General features: G+C 37.5%; 1 protein-coding gene across 10 annotated transcripts in view; it reads left to right on the plus strand.

Moving 5' to 3' along the window:
* The first annotated feature begins 236 nt into the window (after positions 1-236).
* Positions 237-24,487, plus strand: part of DCUN1D4 (defective in cullin neddylation 1 domain containing 4) — an 82,265-nt gene continuing 58,014 nt past the window's right edge. The window contains exons 1-4 of one of the 10 annotated variants that reach the window (XM_056802601.1): positions 1,326-1,504; positions 22,283-22,342; positions 23,114-23,184; positions 23,339-23,378. In XM_056802601.1, coding sequence (XP_056658579.1) covers positions 1,330-1,504; positions 22,283-22,342; positions 23,114-23,184; positions 23,339-23,378 — 346 coding nt within the window. In that variant the 5' untranslated portion in view covers positions 1,326-1,329. Of the gene's footprint in view, positions 256-1,276; positions 1,505-17,564; positions 19,728-22,282; positions 22,343-23,113; positions 23,185-23,338; positions 23,379-24,487 lie in introns of those variants that run through there. The other 9 variants (XM_007496470.3, XM_007496467.3, XM_056802606.1 and 6 more) reach the window with 9 other exon arrangements.

The following is a 24,487-nucleotide window of genomic DNA, read 5'->3' on the forward strand; positions in this document are numbered from 1 at the left end:
ACCCTGCTGAGGGCCAGGAATAGATAGCCAAAAGTGAAACACTTCATGGCCTCCCTTTAAGCAAGAGGCTAGATCACGTGTCACCGGAAGTGAACTGAGCGCACGCTCAGTCACATCCTCTTATAGGTTCAAAATTGGTACAAGGTAATTTTGGAGGGAAGGCACTAGCTGCTGGTGGCTATCCGGAAAGGCTTTGTGTACAAAGTGATGCTTCATTTGTGCTTTGAGGAAACATAAGGCTTCTAAGAGGCAGAGGTAAGGAAGATGCACATTCTAGGCATGGGAATAGCTGAGGCAGTAGTAGTGGTGGTAGTGTAAGCAGCCACGTGCAAAGGACCAATGAGGGGAGAGGGATACTTGGGTGTGTGAATAGACAAGTAGGCCAGTTGGTGACCCAGCTTAGGCCCACATGAGACAGTGTGTAGGAAGACAGGGAAGGTAGATTGTAAAGGGTTTTAAAATCTCAGATAAAGATCTGCTTGATCCTAGAAGTAATAGTCAAGTCAAGCCAACAAATATTTATTAGGTGCCTACTGTGTGTCAGGGACTTGGGGAGAACGATTTCTTTCATGATGCGGTAAGAAACTTAAAGGGAGCAAACTGAAACCGCAGCTTTTCTGAGCTAAAGGACTGCAGTGAGGAAGAGGAGACCCGGCCTGGCCCTAAGAAAGGCGGTGCCCACCATTCAGAAAGCTGCTGGGTCTGTTCCGGGGATAGCTGCAAGATTGGGGAAGGAACGGTTCCTGGAGTGATCCGAGATCGGGTTCCAGGGCGCCCCCTGGGCAATGGTCTGGACTGGAAGCCTAGCCTGAGGCCAAGAGTAGAGGGAGGGAGGGAGGGAGAGGGAAAGAGAGAGTGAGTGAGTGGTTGGAGTTGAATGGAATTTGCCTCGGGTCTTCTCATCCCTTTCTGGCAGTGGGGGAGGGGGCGGTCCTAAAGGTCCCCCGCCCTGCCCCGCCCCCCTCAGCTCTTTTGGGACCGTTTCTTGGGCTTTGTCTCGGAGGCCAGCCCCTCTCTGTGTGCTGCCTGTTTCTCCACCAATCCCGAGCCCGGGATGCGTGGAGGGGACTGCCTCAATTCGTCCTCAAGCCCTGCCCCTTTACACGCGCTTTCCGAACCCCTACGCTGACTGACAGCGGCAGAGTCCAACCGGGTAGTTGCAGAGAAAGCCTCCAGCGGGGCCGGGGCGAGGATTGGATTTGGAGGCCAATCACCCTCGGCCCGAGGGGTGGGACCTACTTGCCTTCCTCTATCGCCATCTAGCGCCCCCCCTCTACCCCTTCACCAATGATGGAAGAGAGGGGCGGTGCCGGGCCGACCGGAGAGCCAATGGTGGAGGTGGGGTGGGAGAGCTGGGACGGGTTCCGACGCCGCGGCGGGTGCTCTGCCGGGATCTGGAGCTGCTGGGAACCGGCGGTGGCATCGGGAGGCGGAGAGCGGAGGCCGGGCCGGCGTGAACAGTGGGGGAGCTGCACGAAAATGCACTCGGATGCTGCCGCTGTCAGTGAGTAACGGGTCGGGAACGGGTGAAAAGCCACCCGGGCAGAGGCGGACCGACGCCGCCCCGTCCTGGAGACAGACCCCCGCGCCCTCCCCCGACCCCAGCCTTTCCCCTCCCACACTGACAGTGCCCCCAGCCCCGCCGCTTCCCGGGCTCTGGGCCTCCCTCGCGGGGGGCTGCTGGCGGTGACGCTGCGGGTAGTCTGGTGGAGAGGGGAGGGCGCTCCGAGGCTAGCATCCCGGAGGAGGGGAGGGTGTCAGAAGAGGGAAAGGAGGGTGTCTTTCTTTGGGGAGTTGGTTGGGGGGGGCAGGTGCAGGGGTGAAGTGATCCGGCGGGGAATGACAGCGGGGGTACTGGGAGCGGGGTGCGGCGAAGAGGGAGACGCCGGGAGGGGATGTGCTCCTGAAGAGGGTGAGTTGTGGGGAATGAGTGCTAGCTGAGGAGGTGTAGGAGCAGGAGGAGGGCAGTAATAGGTACTAGGGGCTGAAGGCTGGGGCGTTGGGATAGAGACCTTGACGGGGTGGGGGTGGCCGGAACATGCCAGTAATGACGGGGTAATGGGGGGGGGGTGAGGAGATTGGGAAGGATGAATGCGGACACCTTCGTGAGGGACGGGTTAGGGTTGGTAGGGGACTACGTTATGAGAGAGCCTAAACTATGCTGGAGGGGGAATGGGGGAGTGAGGGATAGATAAGATCCACGAGGGCGTGGGGGACTTAGTATGAGGGTCACAGCTGGAGGAATCTGGGTTGTGGGGTTGGAGGATGCGGGTGTTGAAGTTTGTGTGTGTGGTAAGATAATAAGATGGGGGGAATAGGGCAAGATAGCTAGAGGAGTTTGGGGGGATAGCACGCGGACTACTGCGTACGGAGGGTCAAGATTCGGACCTAACAATATAAGGGGGAGGGGGAAACCGACTGTGAGGATGGGCACTGAGGGACGGTGTGGGGAGGGTTGGAACGGTAGGAAGGGGCAGGACTGGTTGGGGGAACGGCCCGAGGGGGCGGGGTTCTTGGGAAGAACGGTATGATGGGGGATGGGGAAGCTGCCTAGGGAATGGGGGGGACTGTGGGGGTGGAGGAACAATATGGGGGAGGGGAGAGGGTGGGCTACTGTGGGGAGAGGGGGGTTGGGGAGATTGGGGAGCTGGACACGAGTGGAGGGCGGGCTTGGTGGATGGCTGAGGGGGAGGTGGGAGTGAAGAACTGTGTGGGGTTGGGGGGTTGGGGTAACAATGCGGAGCAGGTCATCGAAAATGGCTTGGGGGATGATTTTCAGTCCCGTGTTACAAGACTGAACTTGGTCTCTCTGGCTCCGTCTAGGGGAGTGGGTGGGAGAGGTCCCTGTCCTTTCCTTCCAGCTCCTCAAGTTCTCTCTGCCCCCTTATGCCCCGTGGGCCCCGGTAACCCCTACAGCTGACCCAGTCTGACCCTGGGCTTTGGGTTTCAGAGTGAGGAGCCCCCACTGAGCTTTTGGGGGAGTCGAGGGGCTGCCTTGGAGGAGAGGTGGGGACCTGATGATGGGGGAGAGACACGTCCCTCTCCCCCCTCCCCTGGTGGGGGAGGGGTCCGGGCTGTCAATGACCCAGAGAAATGCGGGAGCAGAGAAAGGATGAGGCTAGGGGTGGGGGTGAAGGGAGCCTGCTGAGGAGGGGAGAGGCGCAGCCAATTGGGCAGGCTGCTTTTGTGTAGGGGAAGGTTTCTGGGTCTTCGGAGGTCTCCCGGGTGTGACGCATTTTCTAATTTTTAGAGGGGCGTGATTTTCCGTGACCTGCCTGGCCCAAGGGCCTCCTCTGAGAGCTGGAATAGCCACGTCTTTTTCTTGAGTGAAGGGCGGAGGAATTTTAGGGGTATACTTTATAGGATTTAGTTGAAGCCACAGGGTTGGAAGGGGAAAGTGGGTTTTACAGGCATCATGGGACCTGTAGTCTTGGCTGTGCCAAAACACGGTTGGGTTGGATGCACGTGGGTAACTGTGGAGACGATTCCCAGAATGCATCTCGCCTCTTAAAACTTGCAGAATTTTCCCCTTCTGCCGAAGGCTAGTATGCTCCCTTGAGGATTCACCTGCATTTTAGGATTCTTAAGACTCCTTTTCTTTAAACTGACCCTACCTGACTAGGGAACCCATACCAGGTCTAGTATGTTCGCATTTGTTTTTTTAAGCCAATAACAGCAAAAATCTTTAAAATGTTATAGATATTTTGATGAAATTGTAGTGTGCAATAAATAGAGCATAACTCTTACTTTTGGGACTATTTGAGGATCAGGTTGAGGAAGAAATAGGCAATAAAAGCACATAAAGATAAATTATTGTTTACACTCTGCTAGTTTAAGGTCCGATGGAAAATACACTGTTTTAAAAAGTATTTTTTCCCTCCATCTTTAGTTTATTTAGTAGACTGAATGTTTCCTTTTGACCAGGGGGAGGGAGAACTTTCACTGTTGAATTATTAGTAATTTTAATTGTTAGTAAGCCTTAATAAATTAGAAAGATTACAAAAAGATAGTCTTAAGGTAATTTTTGAATTCAGTGGTAGGGATATCTTAACAGAATTTTACATTTTTGTTTGAAAACTTAGCAAGAAATAAAATAAGGAGATGACAAAAGAGAAGGAAATTAATTTAATTGTAGTGTGGGAAGCAAATGGTAGAATAGAGAGATGAAAGTCAAAGGACTGACAAAAGTTCTAAGTGGTCAGTCATGGAGTAGTATATGCATAGGGGCTTTATATATCTTTAGTTCATCCCCATTCATTTTACAGATTTGGAAACAGACCCAAAGAGGCTAAGTAACTTAACCCAAGTTCATATGGTTATTTAGGAGTAGAGCTGGGATTAGGAGCCAGATTTCCTTATCACAGAATAATTCTTAATTTGAGTCCACCATGCTATTGTCTATACCTATACAATGTGGCACATAAATTACTGCTTGGTAAATATTTGTTATTGATGAAAGTATAGGTACTGTAAATGAAATTTACTAAGAAAAATAAAGTAGAATCAGTGATGTTTTGAGTTGTGGGAAACCATATGGTAGATCATAGGTGAAAGATTCTTTTGACAATGGCATTTGTTGTAATATGATTATGAAACTGAAGGTAGGAAAGGCTAGAAAAACATTATAGTGGGCTTGCTTCAACATAAAGACAAAAGGATGTGTGATGAGTAAGATGTAGGAAACAGTTGAATGTGGAAAGAAGAAACCTTGAATTTGTACACTGGTTTAAAAGTTGGCCTTTGTTTAGGATTTGGGGGAAGAGATTCAGGAGATCTCTCTTTGCCAGAGGTTGAGATGAATTATGAAGAAAACCTGTTTAAAGTGAAAATATGTGATATAGTTTCTAGCATATTTTACTCTTGGAATGGGCGGTAAAGACAAAAATAGTGGTATTATTTATGGTTTGATGGAATTGAAGATACACTATAAAAACATTTGCCTTCTGGATTTATTTCCTAAAGGAAATAATAAATTATTGCTTCTTTCCTGCTTCCTTTGTGTTTCTTTTTCCTTCTTTAACCTTCTGAAAAGGGGAGGGATGAGGTGATTGTGGTTATTTTAGAGTTAATCTAACATATTGAAGATTCTGTAAGTTTTAGCCTTCTGTCTATATAACTTATACTTGTTTTTAAATTTTTGTATATAATAAGCAATCTTACAGCTTTTCTGGTAGCTTTGTTTTTTTTCTCCTCTTTATTTTATGTTCCTAAAGACAAAAACGCATGAATATTTTTATGCTAGGCTGTGTGAGATTGTTCCAGCTTCCTATGAATTGGTTGCAAACAGCTTTTATCCTTTTCTTCTCTCTACAACCCCAATAATTCTTCAAAGAAATAGTTGTTAGTACATATCAATGGCCAAAGATATTGATAGTCTTTCTCCTTTATGTGGCCAATATGCTTACTTGTAGCACTAATGATAATAAAATATAAGTTTTATTTTATATCTGGAATATTGAATAGAAAATTGTCATTATCAAATGCATATATAATTCCCTTATATGTTCTTTTGCAGCTAGGTGACATAGTGGATAATACTCAAGACTGTCAGGAAGGCCCGAGTTCCTATGTGCCTCAGACACTTATTTACTAGTTGTATGACCCTGGGCAAAGCACTTAAACCTCTGTATGCTTCAGTTTCCTCAACTGTAAAATGAAGATAATAGCACCTACCTCATAAAGAATTGTGAGGATCAAATGAGATATTTGTCAAGTGCTTAACACTGTATTTGGTACAGTAGAATGCAAATGGTCATAATCCCTATATTTTTACTAGTTGACCTTATAAAATTATGAAGTGGCACCATCTCAATCCAATATTTCTATCATGTTTGTAATTAGTTACTTTGCTAGGAGAAAAGGCCAAGGACACAGAAGATGTTTGCCCACACCAAGAGTCACATTTTTACCAGTATTGGAGGCAATAATAGAAATTGCTATTGGTGGATAGAGAACATTGGACTTAGAATTAGAAAAAAACTGAGTTTGAGTCTTGCCTGAGATACTTGACTAAATTTGTACCCAACTTCTCTATTTCTTATCTGTAACATATTGGAGTTGGTCTTAATATCTTCTAAAATTTTTTAACAGTTTCAAATCAGTAATTCTATGAACCTCACAAAAAGTAGGGCTGCTGTTCATATTGGTTGTAATAGACTTTTCAAACTAGATGTCCCTTAAACAGACATCTCAAATTCAACATAAAGGTAGATTTCATCATCTTTCCTCTTCAAACCCATCCTTTTTAACTTAACTCTTTCTGTCAAGGGCACCACTATCCTTCTATAATTATCCAGGTTAAAAACCTCCATTTTTACTTATCCCATATATCTAATTAGTGGCCAAATCTTGCCATTTCTCCCTTTATATTATTTCTTGTCCTTTCATAGCAACTCATCCTCTAATTTAGGCCCTCATCACTTTTCATTTGGAGGATTGCAATAGCCTGTCCCTACATCCATTCTGTCCTCATCTTCCACACTCCTGCCAGAGAAATACTCATTTTAGGAATTTACTCAATATGCCTCAATGGATTCCTATTACCTTTAGGATCAAATATAGAGCCCTCCAAAAACTGGCCCCATTTTCAGCCTTGTTAGATATTTCTTCCTGTAATGTATTCTGTGTTCCAAACTGTCCTTATTGTTCTTTATATGGAACTCTTTATTACCTCTTTCTTTATCTTTGCGACCCCCATGCCTGGAATATATTACCTCTTCACTTTTGCCTCTTAGATTTTTCTTAACTGCCACCTTTAGGAAATATTTTCTTTTCCCTATAGCTACTAGTGCTTTCCTCCTTCCCTTTGAATTATCTTGTTTGTTTTGTATATACTGATATACATACATGTTTTCTTTATTGGCCAGATTGTAAACACCTGGAGGGTAAGGACTGTTTTATTGTTTTTATCTCTAGGTTCTAGCGTAATGGCTGGAATATAGTAAGCATAGAATAAATGCTTGTTGATTGATTCAACCTTTTTATGGGTATTTTGACTATTCTTTTTATTGCTAGATGAAGTTTTTTTTAATCTCTTCTAGTACTTTGTCTGTCATTGTAGCAATCTGGTCTGGGGCCCAATAAAGTGCTGTGATAACTTGGTTAATATGTGTTGAACAAAAGAAGTAGTTTTTTTTCCTTTTGGACTGAACATCTTCAGTTATTTTTGTATTTTTTTTCATCTGTAGCATTTCCCCATTTCTTTAAAACAATTTCCATCAAGTTAAATGTAAATCATGTATCTTGTGAGGATTTTCCTAGTTACAGACTTCCTTTTGGCAGTATTCCCCTGCTCTAGTTCTATCCTTCCTTATTCTACTGCTAGATCATTCTTCCTTATTCATATTTCTGTTCACATTGCTTCTGTGCTCAGAATGCTGTAGTGGTTCTCCACTGTCCACTAAGTAAAATTCTACCACTTTAGCCTTCACTCTAGTCCATCCCCACAATATGGTATTATCCTCCCTTTCCAGCTTTGTCTCACATTTCGCTCTTTCATGCCATGTGTACCCTCTTCAGCCAGACTCCTTGAAGTTCTCTGTATTTTACTACCTTTAGACTATGCACAGGACACCATGCTCACTACTGCTGTGGAAAAGAGCTCTGGACTAGCCATTCAGAGGAGCTGGCCTAAGATTTTGGGTCTGCTCTTTGATTACTTGACCAAGTTAATTAACATCTTTTTGTCTCAATTTCTCTAAAGAGCCCTTTCCAGCCCTAAATCCTATGATCTAGATGCCTAGAATTCAGTGTCCCTCTCCCTCTTGAGTCTTCTGTAATTTGGAATCTTACTTATACTTTAAGGACAGCTTACATGCCCTCTTCTTCCTGTAAAGATTAAAAATTTTGGGAAACTGAGGCAGGTAGAAATTAGTTTCTCTCTGCAAGGAGTATTATATTTTTATGAGGTTTATTAAGGTTAAGGATTAAAGAAAATACAGAATAAGAAAGCACATGCCTAGGGCAGAGAGGCCTAGATAGGATAACCTCACATCATGAAAGAAACGGGTCTGCTCCAAAAAAGAAGTCCAAAAGAGTCTGAGCCTATTCACAACCAGGTTTAAATACCCCATCTCACTCTCAGCCCAGGTGAGATTACAAAGCATTTTGGGGATATGGAGCAAAGGCTTGTGGGGATTGAAGTCCTGGATTCGAGTCTATTTTTTACATTCCATGAAATATTTCTTGGTTTCCCCTGTTACTAATGATTTTTACATTTTTAGAATTCATGTAACATTATCTATCTATCTATCTATCTATCTATCTATCTATCTAACTAACATCTATCCATCTATCCATATATCCATCTATCTGTATCCCCTTTGGGACAATTCTCTTACATTTGTTTTATTTTGTATTGCAAATATTTGTGCATATGTCCTATTCTCTTACTAGCTGTGAGCTTTATAAGGGCAGGGACCAGGTTTCAGTGTTAGGAACTTAAAGACCATATTAATGACATCTGTTTCTTTTGGAGGTGGGGGGGGGGGAGTTCTTAACTTGAAGTCCAAGAATTTTTTTAATTGTTTTCAAAATTGAATTTTGATATAATTAATTTTTTGGTAATTTTATGTATTTAAAAACATTCTGATAAAAGGTTCATAGGCTACACCAAATTGCCAGAGTGATTCATATTAATAGCCACTGTTTTTAGTATTGTTCTCATTAAATTTGTGATAATAATAATTTTTTTTCTTTTGAAACCTCTTTTGGGACTAGCTTATATTAGATATTGCCATTTTTCTGGTTTTTCCCTAATAGTTCTATTTTCTGGGACTAAAAATTAATCTTTTCATATAAATGACAGATTTAGTACATTAGAAAACTCTTCCTTTAAAAGATACATTTGGCAAGTTGGAAATTAATAGATGTGAACATTCTGAGGTTAGCCAGGAATTAATGCTGATAGCTTTTTATAAGTGGCCAGGATGGAATTAATGTTAATATCTTTTTAGAGCTTGTCTTTTGTTGTACTTTGTTGCCTATTTTGAAAGTGAGGTTAGGAAAAGTACAGCTTGATAATTACATTATCTAAAAGTAACAGAGAATGTTAATAGAATGAAATTTCACTTTTTCAAATACCATTTTTTGAGGAGACTAGGTACCTTCTTTTGAACTGTTTTTTTTTCCACAAAATTATTATTTTTAGCTCACAAAATTTTTTGGTGCCTTCCATGCCATACAAATCAAGAACAGCAATTTAGTGATAGGAAAGGACTTTTCTTCCTTTCCCCCCCTCCATGCTTGTTATCACTAATAGCGAATGTTTTAAAATACTACTTGCTAGCAAGCCTTCATGATATTTGATTTTTAAAAAATTCACTTGAAACTAATCATCCAAACTGTCATGTTCTTGCTAGGCCTTTTCTCTCATTCTGTGTAGACTACTGAAGAGAATCCTAGAATTCTTTGCTGGAGGTGACTGATGTGACAGAATGAAAAGAGCTGGTTGTGCTGCAGTATGTAGCTACATTGGTGAAGCTTTGTGTCCCAAAAGAATCACTTGCTTTAGTAGATTTCATTTTATGGAGTTTTCTTTAGCTACCTCTTCGTAGGTGATTGTTAGTATTTCTGTTGACACTTAAAAAAATTGGGAGGTGCAAACTTTAGGTCCAAATGAAGCATTTCTTCTCATTGTATAATTTTGGTTTGTAGTGTAATTTCAAATCAACACATCCTAGTGAAGATGTTGAATTTGGTGTATTGTTTTGTTCATTTGAAAAATTAGTTGGGGATAATAATAATAGCTCCTACCCCACAGGGTTGTTGTGAGGATAAAATGAGATTACATGTAATGTACTTTGCAAACCTTAAAATGCTATAAAAATGTTAGTTACTATTATTAATCCCTTCATGTGAACATTATTATTAATGTGCAAGTTTAAGACTTAGCATGAACTGATGAATAGTTAACTATGCAAAGGAAATAACAGTCTTATATTGTAGAGTAGACTTTTCCCTGACATAATTTTCCTTGATGTGCTATGCAATCCAAAACAACAAAATTAGGACCATATTACATATACTGTACTGCTACTAGCAAAATTACTGCAATACGAGGTATGTTGATCTAGTTGCTTTGTTTAAACTATCTAACTTGGCTCTTCCCAGGACTATGTGACTATGTATCTCTTCTCCAGTCTTCTGCCTTTACACAGATTTCTCCCCTGCATCCCAAGTGATTACCTTCTCTTTTATTCCTAAATCTTAGAACATAGTATTGTTTCCTACAGAAAGCCTTCCTAGACTTTCCTACTGCTAATGAATTATTAGTGTTCCTTATATATGTTATAATAGAATGTAATGTCTTTGAGGGCAGGGATTGCTTTTATTTTTTTGTCATTTTCTCTATCACCTATCAAAACACCCTTAATATTTTAATAAATGATGCCTGCATTTATTGAGGTAACTTGCTTTCTAATTACTGTGGTCCCAATGTTTGTGGTCTAAATGTTTGATCTTTAATTGCTGATGTAATCAATCTACCTTTTACATGAGTTTTAGAAAAAGGACCAAAAGGAATGGAAAACAAAGATTGTAAGGGGGAAAAGCAAAAGGAACTGGTAAAGTTGAAGAGAAAGAAATGAGTCTTGATAGGATTTGTTGAATTTAAAAAGGGTATGTGGAGAATAACAATAATAATTGATATTTATATAGATATTATGTTCAGCAAAGCACTTTGTTCACATTTGAATCACAACAACCTGATAAGATGGGTTTTATAGCTCTTGTCCCCATTTTTGGATAAGGAAATGGATTCAGAGAGGCTAAATGACTTGTATAAGAGAAGGGTTATCAGCTTCCATTCCTTCTGACCAACTCTGGCATACTTTTTTTTCATTCAATATAAAAAGTTAGAGTAAAGGCTATGTATACAAAGTGTGAAGATTGGATTTAGCTATTTCCTGTTTGTAACAATGAAGATACTTAGTTTAACAAAATCAGGAATGTCTTGGGAACTCTAAATTACTCCACCCTACTTAGACTTACTTTAGGGGAAGATAAAGTTGTAATCTCCTGATTGAACAATGAAGGTACTTAGTTCTCATCTTATAGTGAAGCTAGAACTTTAAGCTGAGTCTATTTTTAGATCTGAATCCAAAAAGATGTTAAGTAACTAAAGGTTAAATTAATCACAAAAAGGTCAAGTAACTCACAAAAGGTAAACTTAACAAAGAAGTGTTAAGTAACTCTAAAGATATAATCAAATCAAAGAAGATGAGAACTAAAAGTATGTGCAGTTCTGGAGAAGCCTTTGATATGATTGGTAGAGGTGAAAATTTAGAGGAGGAGATACAAGGGTAAAAGGTCTATATATTTGGGATTTTTGCTCTCTCTGGCACCTTATTGGCAGTGGAGAGTTAGATGAGAGCAGTGTGTACTGAGCCTTCTGGCATCTTAGCGTGGCTACAAGCTATTTGTCTGGTTTGGTGGTGAGTTTTCTGGCTGAGTTTCCTCCTTTACTTTTCCAACTTTATCCCCTTAAAAGCCTCTAATCTTCTTCAGAGACCTAGAGGCGGGAATTTTAAACTCCCCATGGCATGCTTTTATTGTGCGCCTGGCACAGGCCAGGCAGGAGGAATCCTATATCCTCTTCCCTCCTCCTTAAATTCTTTCCCTCTATATTAATTAAATTACCATAAATTTCCAGACTGACTTGGGTATTTTATTTGGGATTTTCCCCAGCGACCAATTAAATCTAGATTTTAATCACAACCCTAAAATATTATCTTGACAAAAGCCAGAAATGCTAGAGAATCACATCACTTGATTAATTTTTTTTTCTGATTTTTATGCCAGGTGAAAAAAATGTTTGCACATATTATACATAATGTATACACACATATGTATGCCCATAGTATGTACCTACACACACATCCTCTTAATGACAATTCTCGATCTGTGGCTCTGAGTTGTGAATAGTATCTGCAAAATTAGTTAACCCAAATATCTCAGCATTTCTTTGGATCGTTTTAAAAACCTTGAGCAAGTTAGAGAAATGTTTAAATATTTCCTTACTTTCTGCCTCCCCCCTCAATTGTTGAAGCTATCTCATCTCATTTAATCCCCCCATACCAAGTTGTTGGAAATTACTGATAATAGGGATTGTTTTATTATTTGTATTTTTATCCCTATAGTCTAGCACAGTGCCTGGCATGTATATATAGTAGGTACCTAATCAATGCTTGTTGGTTAATTGATTGATCATTTTTACCTGAGCAATTGAAGAATCGCAATAAAAGTATTTCCATATCCTCTTTCTTTTCCTTCCTCCCTTCTCCTTTTTTCCCCACTCCTCCCCTTACTTACCACCTTCCTTCTTAGAATCAATACTGTGTTTTGGTTCCAACGCAGAAGAACAATAAGGACTGACTAGGCAGTGAGGGTTAAGTGATTTTTGCCCATGGTCATACAGTTCAGTAAGTGTTCAAGTCCTCACAGCTTTTGGGAAAATATGCCAAATGTCTTCCTTTCCTCCTTCCTTCTGCTTGCCTTCCCCCCATCCCATTGAAAAAGGAAAAAAAATTCTTTGTAATAAAAAAACAGAGTTGAGCAAAACAAATTCTTCCATTCCCAATGTTAAAAGACTTAGACTCCTTAATTTAATCAATCACCTTTCTGTTAGGAGGTGGATAGCATGATTTGTTATTCCTCTAGAATTATGAATGGTCATAGTTTCACTCTTTCATTGGCCAGAACTGTAAGGTTACAGCTTTCAAAGTTATCTATTTTTATGATAATATATAATAAAATATAAGTATATAAATTGGTCACCTGGTTCTGCTCATTTAGTTCTTTGTTGGTGTCTACAAGTCTTCAAATTGTTTTTATAATATTGATGTTACAGTAGAAATTGTTTTTTGGTTTTGCTTATTTTATATTCGCTCATACAATCTTTTTCCGTGTTTCCTTGAAATGATCTATTTCCTTATTTTGAACAGTAGGATAGTTTCCCGTTATAGTTCTATACTTCAATTTGTTCAGCTGTTCATTCCCCTTAGTTGATCATTCTCTTAATTCTAAGGGTTTTTTTTTGCCATCAGAAAAAGAGGTTAATTTTGTGTATACACAGGATTTTTTTCTCTCTTTTGGGGTTGTGTCAGGCATTAGGATAGTTAAGTCAAAAGGCACACACATGTACTGTTCAGTAATTTTTGGGTATAGTTCTAAATTAGTCTCTAAAATGATTGTTCTGATTCACAGGTCCATATTGTGCATGAATGGGGCTATTTTCCCATAGCTCCTTCAGCATTTGTTGGTTTCTGTCTCTCTTGTCATTTTTCCTAATCAGTTCCATATACTATCCTGGAAATGAGACTGTAATCAGATGCATTTGGGATAAAGATTTTTTTCCAGTTATTTTTTTCCCCTTTAATCTTAGCTTTATTGGATTCCCCCCCCCCCAAAAAAAAACTCTTTAATGTTATATATTCAAAATTACCTAGGTGGTTTAGAGTGCCAGGCCTGGAGTCAGGAAGACTTGACTTCGTGAGTTAAATTCATCCATAACTCATCCACAGATACTTCTTATCTATGTGATCCTGTGTAAGTCACTTAACTCTGTTTGTCTTAGTTTCCTCATCTGTAAAGTGAACTGGAGGAGAAAATGGCAAACCACTCCAATATCTCTGCTGAGAAAACCCCAAAGGGTGTCAACAAAGAGTCCAATAAGACTGAAATGACAACAAAAATCAAAATTACACATTTTATCTTCTGTGATCCCTATTTGGTTATGGATGTTTTAGGTAATTTTTTCCATATTTCTCCAATTTGTTTACATATAACCTTTTAGGTTTAGTTCATGCATCCCTTTGGAGTTTATGTTGGTTTAAGGTGGGGTTGTTGGTCTAAATCTAATTTCTTTTCTACTACTATCCAATTTTCCCTGTCGTTTTTATCAACTACTAAGTTCTGCCTAGCTGGGGGTTTTGTGTTTATTGAACACAAGGCTACTACATTCCTTTGCTTTTCTGTGGTGTATACCTAGAATGTTAACACTGATCAATGTCTTTATTTTTTGACCAACTTAGTTTGGAAATTACTGTTTGTGGTATAGCTTGAAATCTAGGATTGTTAGGTTCCCTTAATTTCCTCTTTTTTCTTTATTTCTTTTGAGATTCTTGACTTTTTTTTCTTCCATATGAATTTATAATTTTTTCTAGTTCTATGAAGTAATCTTTTGGAAGTTGGATTAGAATGACATTGAATAAAGTAACTAGTATTGTCATTTTTATTATGTTGACTTGTCTTATCCATGAGCAATTAATATTTTCCCAATTGTTTTTAATCTGTCTTCTATAAATAACTGCTTGTAGTTCTATTTATATAGTTCTTGGGTATATCTTGGAAGATAAACTCCCAGATAATTTATGCATTCTGTATTATTTAAAAATAGAATTTTTCTTTCTCCTTCTGGATTTTATTAATGTTACATGAAAATGGTGGTGGTTGTGGATCTATTTTGTTTCCTACATTTTACTGAAGTTATTGTTTCAATTCATTTTTAGTCTATTCTTTTGAATTTTTAAAATCAATCCTGTCTTTTGTAAAAAGTGATGTTTGCTTCTTTACCTATGCTTATTCCTCCAATTTCTTTTTGTTGTCTAATTGCTATAGTTATAATTTCTAGCATAGTACTATGCCAAATAGTAGTGACAGTGGATATCATTGTTTCATACTGGATTTTATTGGAAAAGATTCCAGTTTATCCTCATTACACATAATGTTAGCTCTTGATTTTTAATATATACTATTTATACTTTTAAGGAAAGATCTACTAATTCCCGAATTTCCTAGCATTTTTAATGGGTTTTGTATTTTGTAAAAAAAAAATTTCTGCCTACATTGTTATATGATTTTTGTTTTTGTTGTTAGTAAGGTTAATTATGTTTTTAGTTTCCCTAATAAATCAACCATGATTTATGGTAAAAATTCAACTTGGTCGTAGTATATAATCTTTTGTGTTGTTTTAGTTCCTTTGCTAATATTTTATTTAAAATATTTGTGTCAATGTTCATTAGGAATGCTGGTCTGTAATTTTTTTTTCAATTTTGAATCTTTAGGTATTCACAATCATTTGTGTCATAAGGAATATGATAAGATCCTCTTATTTTTGCTACTTTTGTAAACAGTTTGTGTAATATTGTAATTAAGTGGTCTTTGAATGTTTGATAAAATTGACCTATGCTGGGACTTTTTAGGGGAAAGTATTTATTTTTCCTAGTAGTAGTATAAATTGTTTTGGTTCTGCTATCTTCACTTCTATATTAATTCATGAAAGTTCTCCTAGCTTTTTCTAAATCTGTCTCATTTGTTATTCCTTGTGGCACAGTAATATATTGCCATAATTTATTTAACTATTTCTCACTCTGCTATCACAAAAAGTGCTGTCATAAATTTTTTTAAATGGAGTATTTTGCCCCTTTGATCTCTTTGGGGTTTTGCTGAGTCAAAGACTAAATACAGTTTAGTGACTCTTTGGATATAGTTCCAAATTGTTGGATTATTTCACAGCTCCTAACATCAGCGCATTAGTGTGTCTGCCCTTTCATAGCTTTTCTAACAATTGCCATTTTCCTTTTTTTTTGATGGGTATGAGATGAAACCTATTTAATTTAATTTAAAATTTTAATTCCTTTAATAAAATTTAATTGCTTATTGGTGATTTAGATAATTTTTCATATTTCTTAATATCTTTGTTCTTTTGAGAGCTGTATTTATTCATTTTGGAGAATGTCTTCCTCAGTTTCCTCAATTATAAAATTGGGATAATCATAATACCTACCTGACAGGGTTGTTTTGAGGATCAGATGAGGGTAATATTTGTAAAATGCTTATCACAGTGCCTGGCATGTATAGGTGCTGTATATATGCTTATTCTTTTCCTTACTTCCTGGAATATTTATATATGTGCATATATATACACATTTGTATAGGTAACTTTAAAATTCAAGTATTTACAGTTTTCTTTGTGGCAAAGTAAGCAGGGAAGAACGATTAGGAAATTAGGAGCTCAGTAAAATATTTGTTGATTTATTGAATTATCTTTTATTTATCTTTTATACAAACCATTTATTTGGTAACCAAAGATTTTTCCTTTCTTACTGGTCATCTGTGACTATTTATTTATTTTAAACCCTTACCTTCTATCTTAGAATCAATACTGTGTATTGGTTCTAAGGCAGAAGAATGGTAAGGGGTAGGCAATGGGGGTCAAGTGACTTGCCCAGGGTCACACAGCTTGGAAGTGTCTGAGGCCAGATTTGAATATAGGACCTCCTATCTCTAGGCCTGGCTCTTAATCCACTGAGACATCCAGCTGCCCCTCATCTGTGACTATTTATAAGTGAAGTAGAATTTGCATTTTAGAACTCTTTATTTTGGAAGAGGAAGCCAAACTCAGTTTATATTTAAGTAAACATTTAATTAGACAACATCAATTATTCAGATTAGCATTTAGATTTGAAACATAAATAGAATATACAAGTTTATTTTTTTCCTATTATAGTCATTAACATGAATTTATTTGATCTTCAACATCTTCACTTTCACAAAATCTGACATTTCAAGTCCTACTATTTGCCATAAGTAATGAACAATATTGCAATTTTAAAATTTGGTATAATCACAATGAATTTATTTTTACTTTAATTTTTGTTTGCTGTCATGTCAAAAATTGATTGACTAGCTATCCTTGAAATTGTGTAGTATCTATTAAAATCTTTGCTTTGATCCATTATTTTCCTCTTCTGTGGTGGGACACATCTGTGCCCAGGGACATACTTCCTCTTTACAATAGAGCCCCTCACTTCAGCTATCATACTAAGAGTTCCTGAGTTGGAAGAATTTGAAGATGAGTATGAGAACCCCTGTCAGTTTCTCCTACCCATTTGTCAGAAAATGCCTTTCCAAATAAGTAATTATGTGGGTACACTTTGTCTACACAAGGCTGGGTTGGATTGAAGGTGGGGGATGGAAGAGCAAACCCATGCACATGACTTGTGCCTAAAAGATAATCTTTATAGCTGACTAGAAATGATTGGTTTGAGTACTTACCATAGGCTTTGAGATGTTGCCATATTCCAGAGGTGTCTTAGTATTCAGTAACTGGTTGAGAGGAATAAGAGCATTTGAGTGAAATATTCCCAGATATATACAGGGCTGTCTATAAAGGGGATCATGGGCAGCCTTAGCTATAGTTATAGAGCCATCAGGGTTCGGATGGATGATTGTCAATGAAATTACTACAGGACAAAGAGGGAGAAACTGTACCTTTCTATCTGGTCTTTGGGAGTGAACACAAAAAGTAACAAACAGTTTACACTTAAGAGAATACATGCCAGTATCTGGCAAGTGCCAGGAAACTAGCCTTGCATTATTCTTTTGATTGAAGAATCTTTGACCTCATAAGAAAAACTTTAAATGTTTTTCCTTTGGGATTTTTCCATGTGAAATGTTAACTCAGAATAACTAAGAATAGGGGAGAGAGAATAAACTTACTATACTCAGAGATCATAGTGAGGGGACAAAGCTTTACTTATTCATGTAGGGTGGTCCAAAAGTTTTAAACCACTCTGGATATCTTTTTTATATTTAAGCATTTTTATTTCATTTACATTTCTTGAACTTTGGAAGGATACTGCTTGAAGCTGCAAGTTTCTTTGAATCAAATTAATACTTGTTCATAAAATAAATTGCTGAGTCTGTTTCCTGGAAAGCATATCATGGAAAACATTGGAGAAGTTAATTTGTTCACCCTACTATAGTCCGACCCCTTAGCCCCTTTCCCCCCCCAGCTTGGCCTGAGATAGTGGTTCAGGGTGAGGTACAAGAACTTGGATAAGAAAAGAAATGAAGCAATTACTTCACTAGGACAAGGATTTCCTACCCTAACTGTTTGAATCAAATTTTCTGTATTGGATCTCATCTTCCTATGGATTCCCATTTAAAAATTCAAGTTTTGGATGGCAACGTATTAAAGAATTCCTTGGTACCTTATCTTCCTTCCCATGTCTAGACTATCTTCATCAAAGGCATTGTTGGGTATATTAGATCCTTTTAGATACTTGGTGTTTAGACCTTTCTATTTTAGTTTAATCCACTTACATAATAAGTTATTCTAACTATTCATTTCTTTGCTTATAGAGAAAGATTTTCTTGAATTTTGTTTTTCTTTTGGTTTGTGATTCTTGGGATCGTTGAATTTTAAAACATGGTTTTGTAGCTGCTGATTGGGCTGCTCTGCTTGTGTTATCTAAGGTGGGAAGCATTGGAATGAGACCCTGCCCCCCAAGATCTGGGGGCAGTCTTTTTCAGGGCCGTTATGTACGTTCTGTTCCGCTATTCAAAGTCCCCTGTGGATTCTGGCTCCTGGTTCTTTTGCCTACTTGCAACATAGATATGCCTTGTGAATTGAACTTGCCCAATCAAGACCTCGTGTTTAAGATCTTAATTAATGCTGATTGGTTGATTGTATTACCAACAGTTAGATGGTGCAGTGGGTAGAGTGCCAGGCCTGAAATCAGGAAGAATTGAGTTCAAATTTGGCCTTAGATTTGTCACTTAACCCTATTTGCCTTAGTTTCCTTACCTGTAAAGTACGTTGAGAAGGAAATGGCCAGCCACTCTAGCTAGTGTCTTGCCAAGAAAAACCTAAATAGGGATCATGAAGTGTTGGACAGGACTGACTACTGAACAACCAACAAATCTAACTCTAAGCTTTTAAGAGTCCAGGCCCATTATTTGCTGTGCGACTTTGGGCAAGTGACTTATCTGGACCCATTTGCCACAGGAAATTGGAGAAATTTCTTCCGTGATCCCTCTAGCTGGTGGGTGAAAAACTGTTTTCTGAACCTTCTTATCATGTATGCTTTTTCTTGGTGACCTCATTAGTTCTATGCATTTGATTATTATCTCTGTGCAGATTATACTCACAATTTATATATCTAGCCCTAAAGCCAGTTCTGAACTCAAATCACACCATAAATTTACCTTGTCAAAAACAACTCATTATATTTTCCCCCAAATCACCATTCTATCAAGCTTCCCTATTTCTGTTAATAGTAACACCATTCTTTCCATCTCCTTCATCCTATATATCTAGTAATTTACCAGAATTTGTGATTTCTGCCTTTACATTTGAATTTGTCTTTTTCTCTGCTCACAGTGTGAATTTTAAAAATTCTCAGACCCTACTTCAGAAGATTTGGTTAAGACCATTCCCCATTTTAAACAATGAAGGGACTTAGTTAGGAATGTGAGAACTCTATTCCACCCATACTTAAGCATACTTTAGGGGAAGATAAAGTTGTAAACTCTTTACTGAACAATTAAAAAGTACTTAACTCCTACTTATAGTGAAGCAAAAGCCTTAAGCTAAGTCTATTTTTAGGAAGGTGCTAAGTACCTATGAAGGTCAGGCAACTTGCAAACTTGTAAGGGGCAAAGAGGTGTGAACTTAATCAAAAGTTTAGTCTACTCAGGTGTGAATTACTCAAAAGTTTAGTCTACTCAGGTGTGAATTAAGAATGGTCTGTCCTTTGGAAAACCTACTGTGATTGGTAGATGTGAGAACTTAGGGGAGGTGACATAGGAAAAAATTCTCTTTAAAAGGAGGTCAGAAAAGGCCTCTAAAAGATGCAGTTTGCCAAAGCTGAATTGAAGCTCGGACTAGTTGGAGTAGCTGGATCTCTCTGAACACTAGAAACTTGCTTGGGACAAATCTTGTGGTGAGTTGATTAAAGACTGACTGATTTCTCTCTTAGGGCTTGGGCCTAGGCTGGACTAGCCCTTTTCTCATTGTTTCCTCTTTCTCTCTTTCATTAGCTCCTTACTTGTATTAATTAAAATCTCCATAAAAACCCAGCTGACTTGGGTATATTTCATATTTGGGAATTTTTCCCTGGTGACCACTTTATATTTGATTTAACTCAAGACAATATCTTGAAACCATATTTCTGCAGTCATAGTTTATGGCAAACACTACTTTAACTGCCACAATAGATAGGACTGTAGTTCAGGCTCTCATTTCTTGCTTAGACCGTTGCTACAGATTACTACTAATTGGTCTCCTTGTCTCAAGTTTCTCCCCATTCTAATCTATCCTACACACAGCTACCAAAGTGATTTTTCCTAGTATAATTGTGATTATGTCTCTTTTTTAAAATTAGCACTATCACTGATTCTCCTCTCTTAGGGTCCCAACCTAACCGCACCCTTTCTTTCCAACTTCATTATTTACTATCCACCCTTCCCCCATTCCCATCCTTTATGGTCTCACTAACCTGGCCTTCTGACTGTTTTTCGTATCTCTTCTCTCCACTTTTACTCTGGCTCCATTCAGGCCTCATAGGATTGCTCACTTTCTTTAAACCTCAGGTCAAGCACCTTTTACACAAAGTCTTTCCTTGCCCTTCTCCCCAGTGGCCAGTGCCTTCTCTCCTTCACTGCCTTTTATTTATTTTATATTATATCAGCGGTTCTCAACCTCTCAATTTGTAGCAATGAGAATACATAATGCATATCAGGTATTTACATTCCGAATCATAACTGTAGCAAAATTACAGTTTTGAAGTAGCCACCAAGAAAATTTTTTGACTTGGGGTCACTGCCACATGAGGAACTGTATTGTGGGGTCACAGCATTAGAAAGGTTGAGAACCACTATATTATATACTTACATGTTTCTTCCAATAGAATTATAATCTCCTTGAGAACAGGGATTGTCACTTTTTAGACCCTTTCTCCTTTTTTGAGGGGGGTTAGGGCACCTAGTTGGCAATATAATGATGAGTCTAGTCTATATTATATATATTCATTCTTAAAGGAACTATCAAATGTATCATTTAAAAGTGTACTCTTAAACTAGGAATAAGTGGAAGCTAATTCATATAGATTGGCTTTGGTTTGGGAGTGTGTGTAACTAAACCATTATTGAAAACAATGATGCTTGGTATATTTATGTACACCAACTATAGTTTCTAATCAGAGACTAATAAAAAATGCTGTTAATTCAGTGATAACAAAAAAAGCTGGAAACACATTATGAGATCAGTTATAGGAATGACTGAATGGATTGTATGTGCTCTGTTAGAAAGAATGAGGAAATTGAAGAATTTAGAGAGACATGGAAAGGTTTGTTTGAACTGATTCAAAGTGAAGAAAACATAATTAAAACTAAATGTTAATTAAAAGAATTAAATGAAGACCACACTAAAAATAACAAAACTCGGGTGAAGTATAGTCGTTGACTTTGTTTCCATATTATTAAAGTTAAAGCATATATTATTCTTCTCAACTGATAAACTACAAAAAATGGAAAGTAATATACCGTCAACAATTATTGTAGGTGGTCATGGGGTTTTTGGTAAAAGAAACGTGAATCAAAATAAAATGTATCAATTAAAAACAATAACAATAACAAAAACAACAGGGTTGGGATAGTAATATCAGCAGACAATATGTAATTGTCTTTCCCGTTAAGCTTCTTTTCATTTTTCTAGCAGGTATAGTCTAACCTGTTGACCAACTTAATTGTCCATGTATGCTCTAAAGATTTCTCATGATTTTTGTGAATAAAGTACTACACAGAGGGAGGGGGGGGAAAGGAGTTATTTTCTTGTTTTTCCTTTTTTAATCTAATTCCTGGGTTAACAGTTGTACCCACAATTACAGAAGGATCTTAGTCCTGTACATATAAAAGTGTTTGAATTATTGTATTTGTGTTCCCAAGGTCCAGCACAGTGCTTGGCATTTAGCAGATATTTAATAAAAGCTATATTGTTCCTTTGACTGAAGTATGTCTGCTGTAGTTGAAACTCATTTGCATTGAACACATGTACCACATAAAAAAATCTCCAATTTGGTAGGGAATCTCTTCTTTTTTAAGCACATGATGGTTTTTTTTTTATTAGATTGATATCATTTGGAAGCTAAGTTCTTCACCTAGGATCTGTAAACTTAATTTTTTTTTTGAAAATTATTTCAATATAATTGGTTTCCTTTGTAATGCTATATATTTTATGCATATACAAACATTCTGAGTAAAGATCTGTAGACTTTACTAGACTGCCAAAGAGCTTGTGTCCATAACATATAAAGATGTGACGAGCATCTGTTTTAGAGTATTGAAGTAGTACGTGCCTTTTCAAGGACTTTTCTTGGACAGAAGGACATAGGCTTTATTAGGAGGATTTATGTGGTCAATATTTATAAATAGTCCCAAAACATTCTAGGAAGAGAACTTGGAGCTTATTCATCCTTCTCCTCTCCCTCATTTTTTATAGATGTCCTGGAGACTGTGAGACCTAGAGAAGTTAAACCATTTGTCTGGGGTTACAAAGGGAGTAAGTTGCACATCCAGAATTTAAATCCAGATGGAGTGTTATTTTCATATAGTTCTTTGTGAATGTAAAATTTTAGTCGTCCCTTCCATTTATGCTAAGGTATGCTTTAAGCACTGTGTTTTTGAGCATATTTTTAGATATAGGGAATAACTACAATGTTTTAGGATTCCAGACTCACTATAAATTACCAAGGTGCTGGCATATTGGTGAGGCTTTATAAAATTTTTGGTTAGAAATGCATTTTGGTGCGTAAAAGCCACCTGTGTATGTTTGTTTAATAAACAACCACTACTACCATAAGCTATTACACTTAAGAAAACCATAATTATTACTGTTTCCACCGTCTTCCTGTTTGGTGCATGTATACTTAACATGTTAATGGTTGTTGGGGAGAGAAAGAGAAAAAATGTGTGCTTTGCTGCCTAAGACCTTCATTTTCAATTCTTGAAGCTCCCCCCCCCCCAAGCTTAATGTTCTTTAACTTTAGTTGCATGACTGACATGATTTTGCCATTCAACTATATTTTTATTTTTATACTTAATAGGATTCATATAGAAACTACATTAGCTTTGAGATAAACTTTTAGGATTTAGGTATTAACACTAAGTTGAGAATTATTTGATTTCTAGGAATCAGGATGACTTTATGTTGAGTCTCATAAGTTAATATTTATATAGTATCAGAATTTTTATTTAGGCTGACATCAGAAGTTACACAGCCTTATTATTGGGCATGGGAAATAAATGAAACTGATTTTTGTTTCTTTTAAAGACTTTCAGTTGAATTCTCATCTCTCAACACTGGCAAATATTCACAAGATTTATCACACCCTTAATAAGCTGGTAAGTAAATATAATAAAAACAGAATTAATTATTTATATAACAGTTTTTTGGGGGGGATGATCAAAGTCAATAATATTTAGTTGTTTTTTGAAAATGTTGAACTACAAAATTTAATATGTGACTTATTGATAATAGCAAAACTATTTCTTGCAGAATTTAACAGAAGACGTTGGGCAAGACGATCACCAGACAGGTATATATAAAAACTAAATTTTGGGGTCAAGACTTGTGATTTCATTGGTGTAGGGAGCTCCCGGCGAGGAACTTACTCTGCCAATGCAGATCAACATCTTCTGCAGATTATACTCTTGAAAATTGTCTGGGGCCCCCTCCAAGAAGTTCCATGGCTTGCCCAAGGTCACATGGCCAAGATGTATCAGAGGCAGTACTTGAACCCAAGTCTTCTTGACTTTGAGACTGGCTTCTTTATCCACTACATCATACTATGTAATAACCATTCTTTTGAATATTTAAGCTTCCTTCTGGAAAATTACAATAAAGTAATGAGAAAAAGCATACATGTTTTTATATTATGTGTAGTGGGAAACACTATTTGCAACCTGTTAATATGTTCATGTCTCAGTAGCTGAAGAGAATTTCCCAATAGGAAATCTATTCTGGTGTCCTAGTTTAGTAGCATTAAGGAAGTGCTACTCAGCATTATGAATGTATTTAGGATTAGATGTTTTCATAGTGATTTTAAGGTAAATTTCTTCTATTAAAATATCTTGTGAACATTTAATTTGCAAAAAATAATTTTAAAGACATTTATTGTTTGAAGGTTGAATTTAAATAGTTGCACTGATTGAAGTGATCTTTTTACATTTTGTCATTATTTGGAATAGGCAAGATAAGAGATTCCTCCTGATTCTTTTTGCACAATATTAATTTGAAAATGTGTAGAATTCTCCATTAAAAATACCGATCACAGTATTCTCCAAAATATCAATTTTCTTTGAAGCTTTTCAGTGAATAATTCTGTACCATGTTAGGAATTTACTGATGGCTTTTTAGCTATGAAATTGTCCCTGAAATATTAGAATAAAAATAATTTTCTCTGAATTTATTAGCAATAAAGAGGTAATACTCATACTTACTGTTTAGGAGTGCAGAAAGGGGAATGTTGGGACCAATGGCAATAGCAGCTATTGTTGGAATATTGCATTTAGTGACTAAGACCCATAGCTTAATAATGTTTCCTTACTGTGATATGTTTTATAAGGCAAGTGATAAAAGCATTTAAAACTTCATTTTAATCCTACATTCTTCTATAGTATCTTTTAAAACTATACTAGGTTGATT

Source organism: Monodelphis domestica, chromosome 6 (genome assembly GCF_027887165.1).
Source record: "Monodelphis domestica isolate mMonDom1 chromosome 6, mMonDom1.pri, whole genome shotgun sequence".
In the NCBI taxonomy this organism is placed as follows: Eukaryota; Metazoa; Chordata; class Mammalia; order Didelphimorphia; family Didelphidae; genus Monodelphis; species Monodelphis domestica.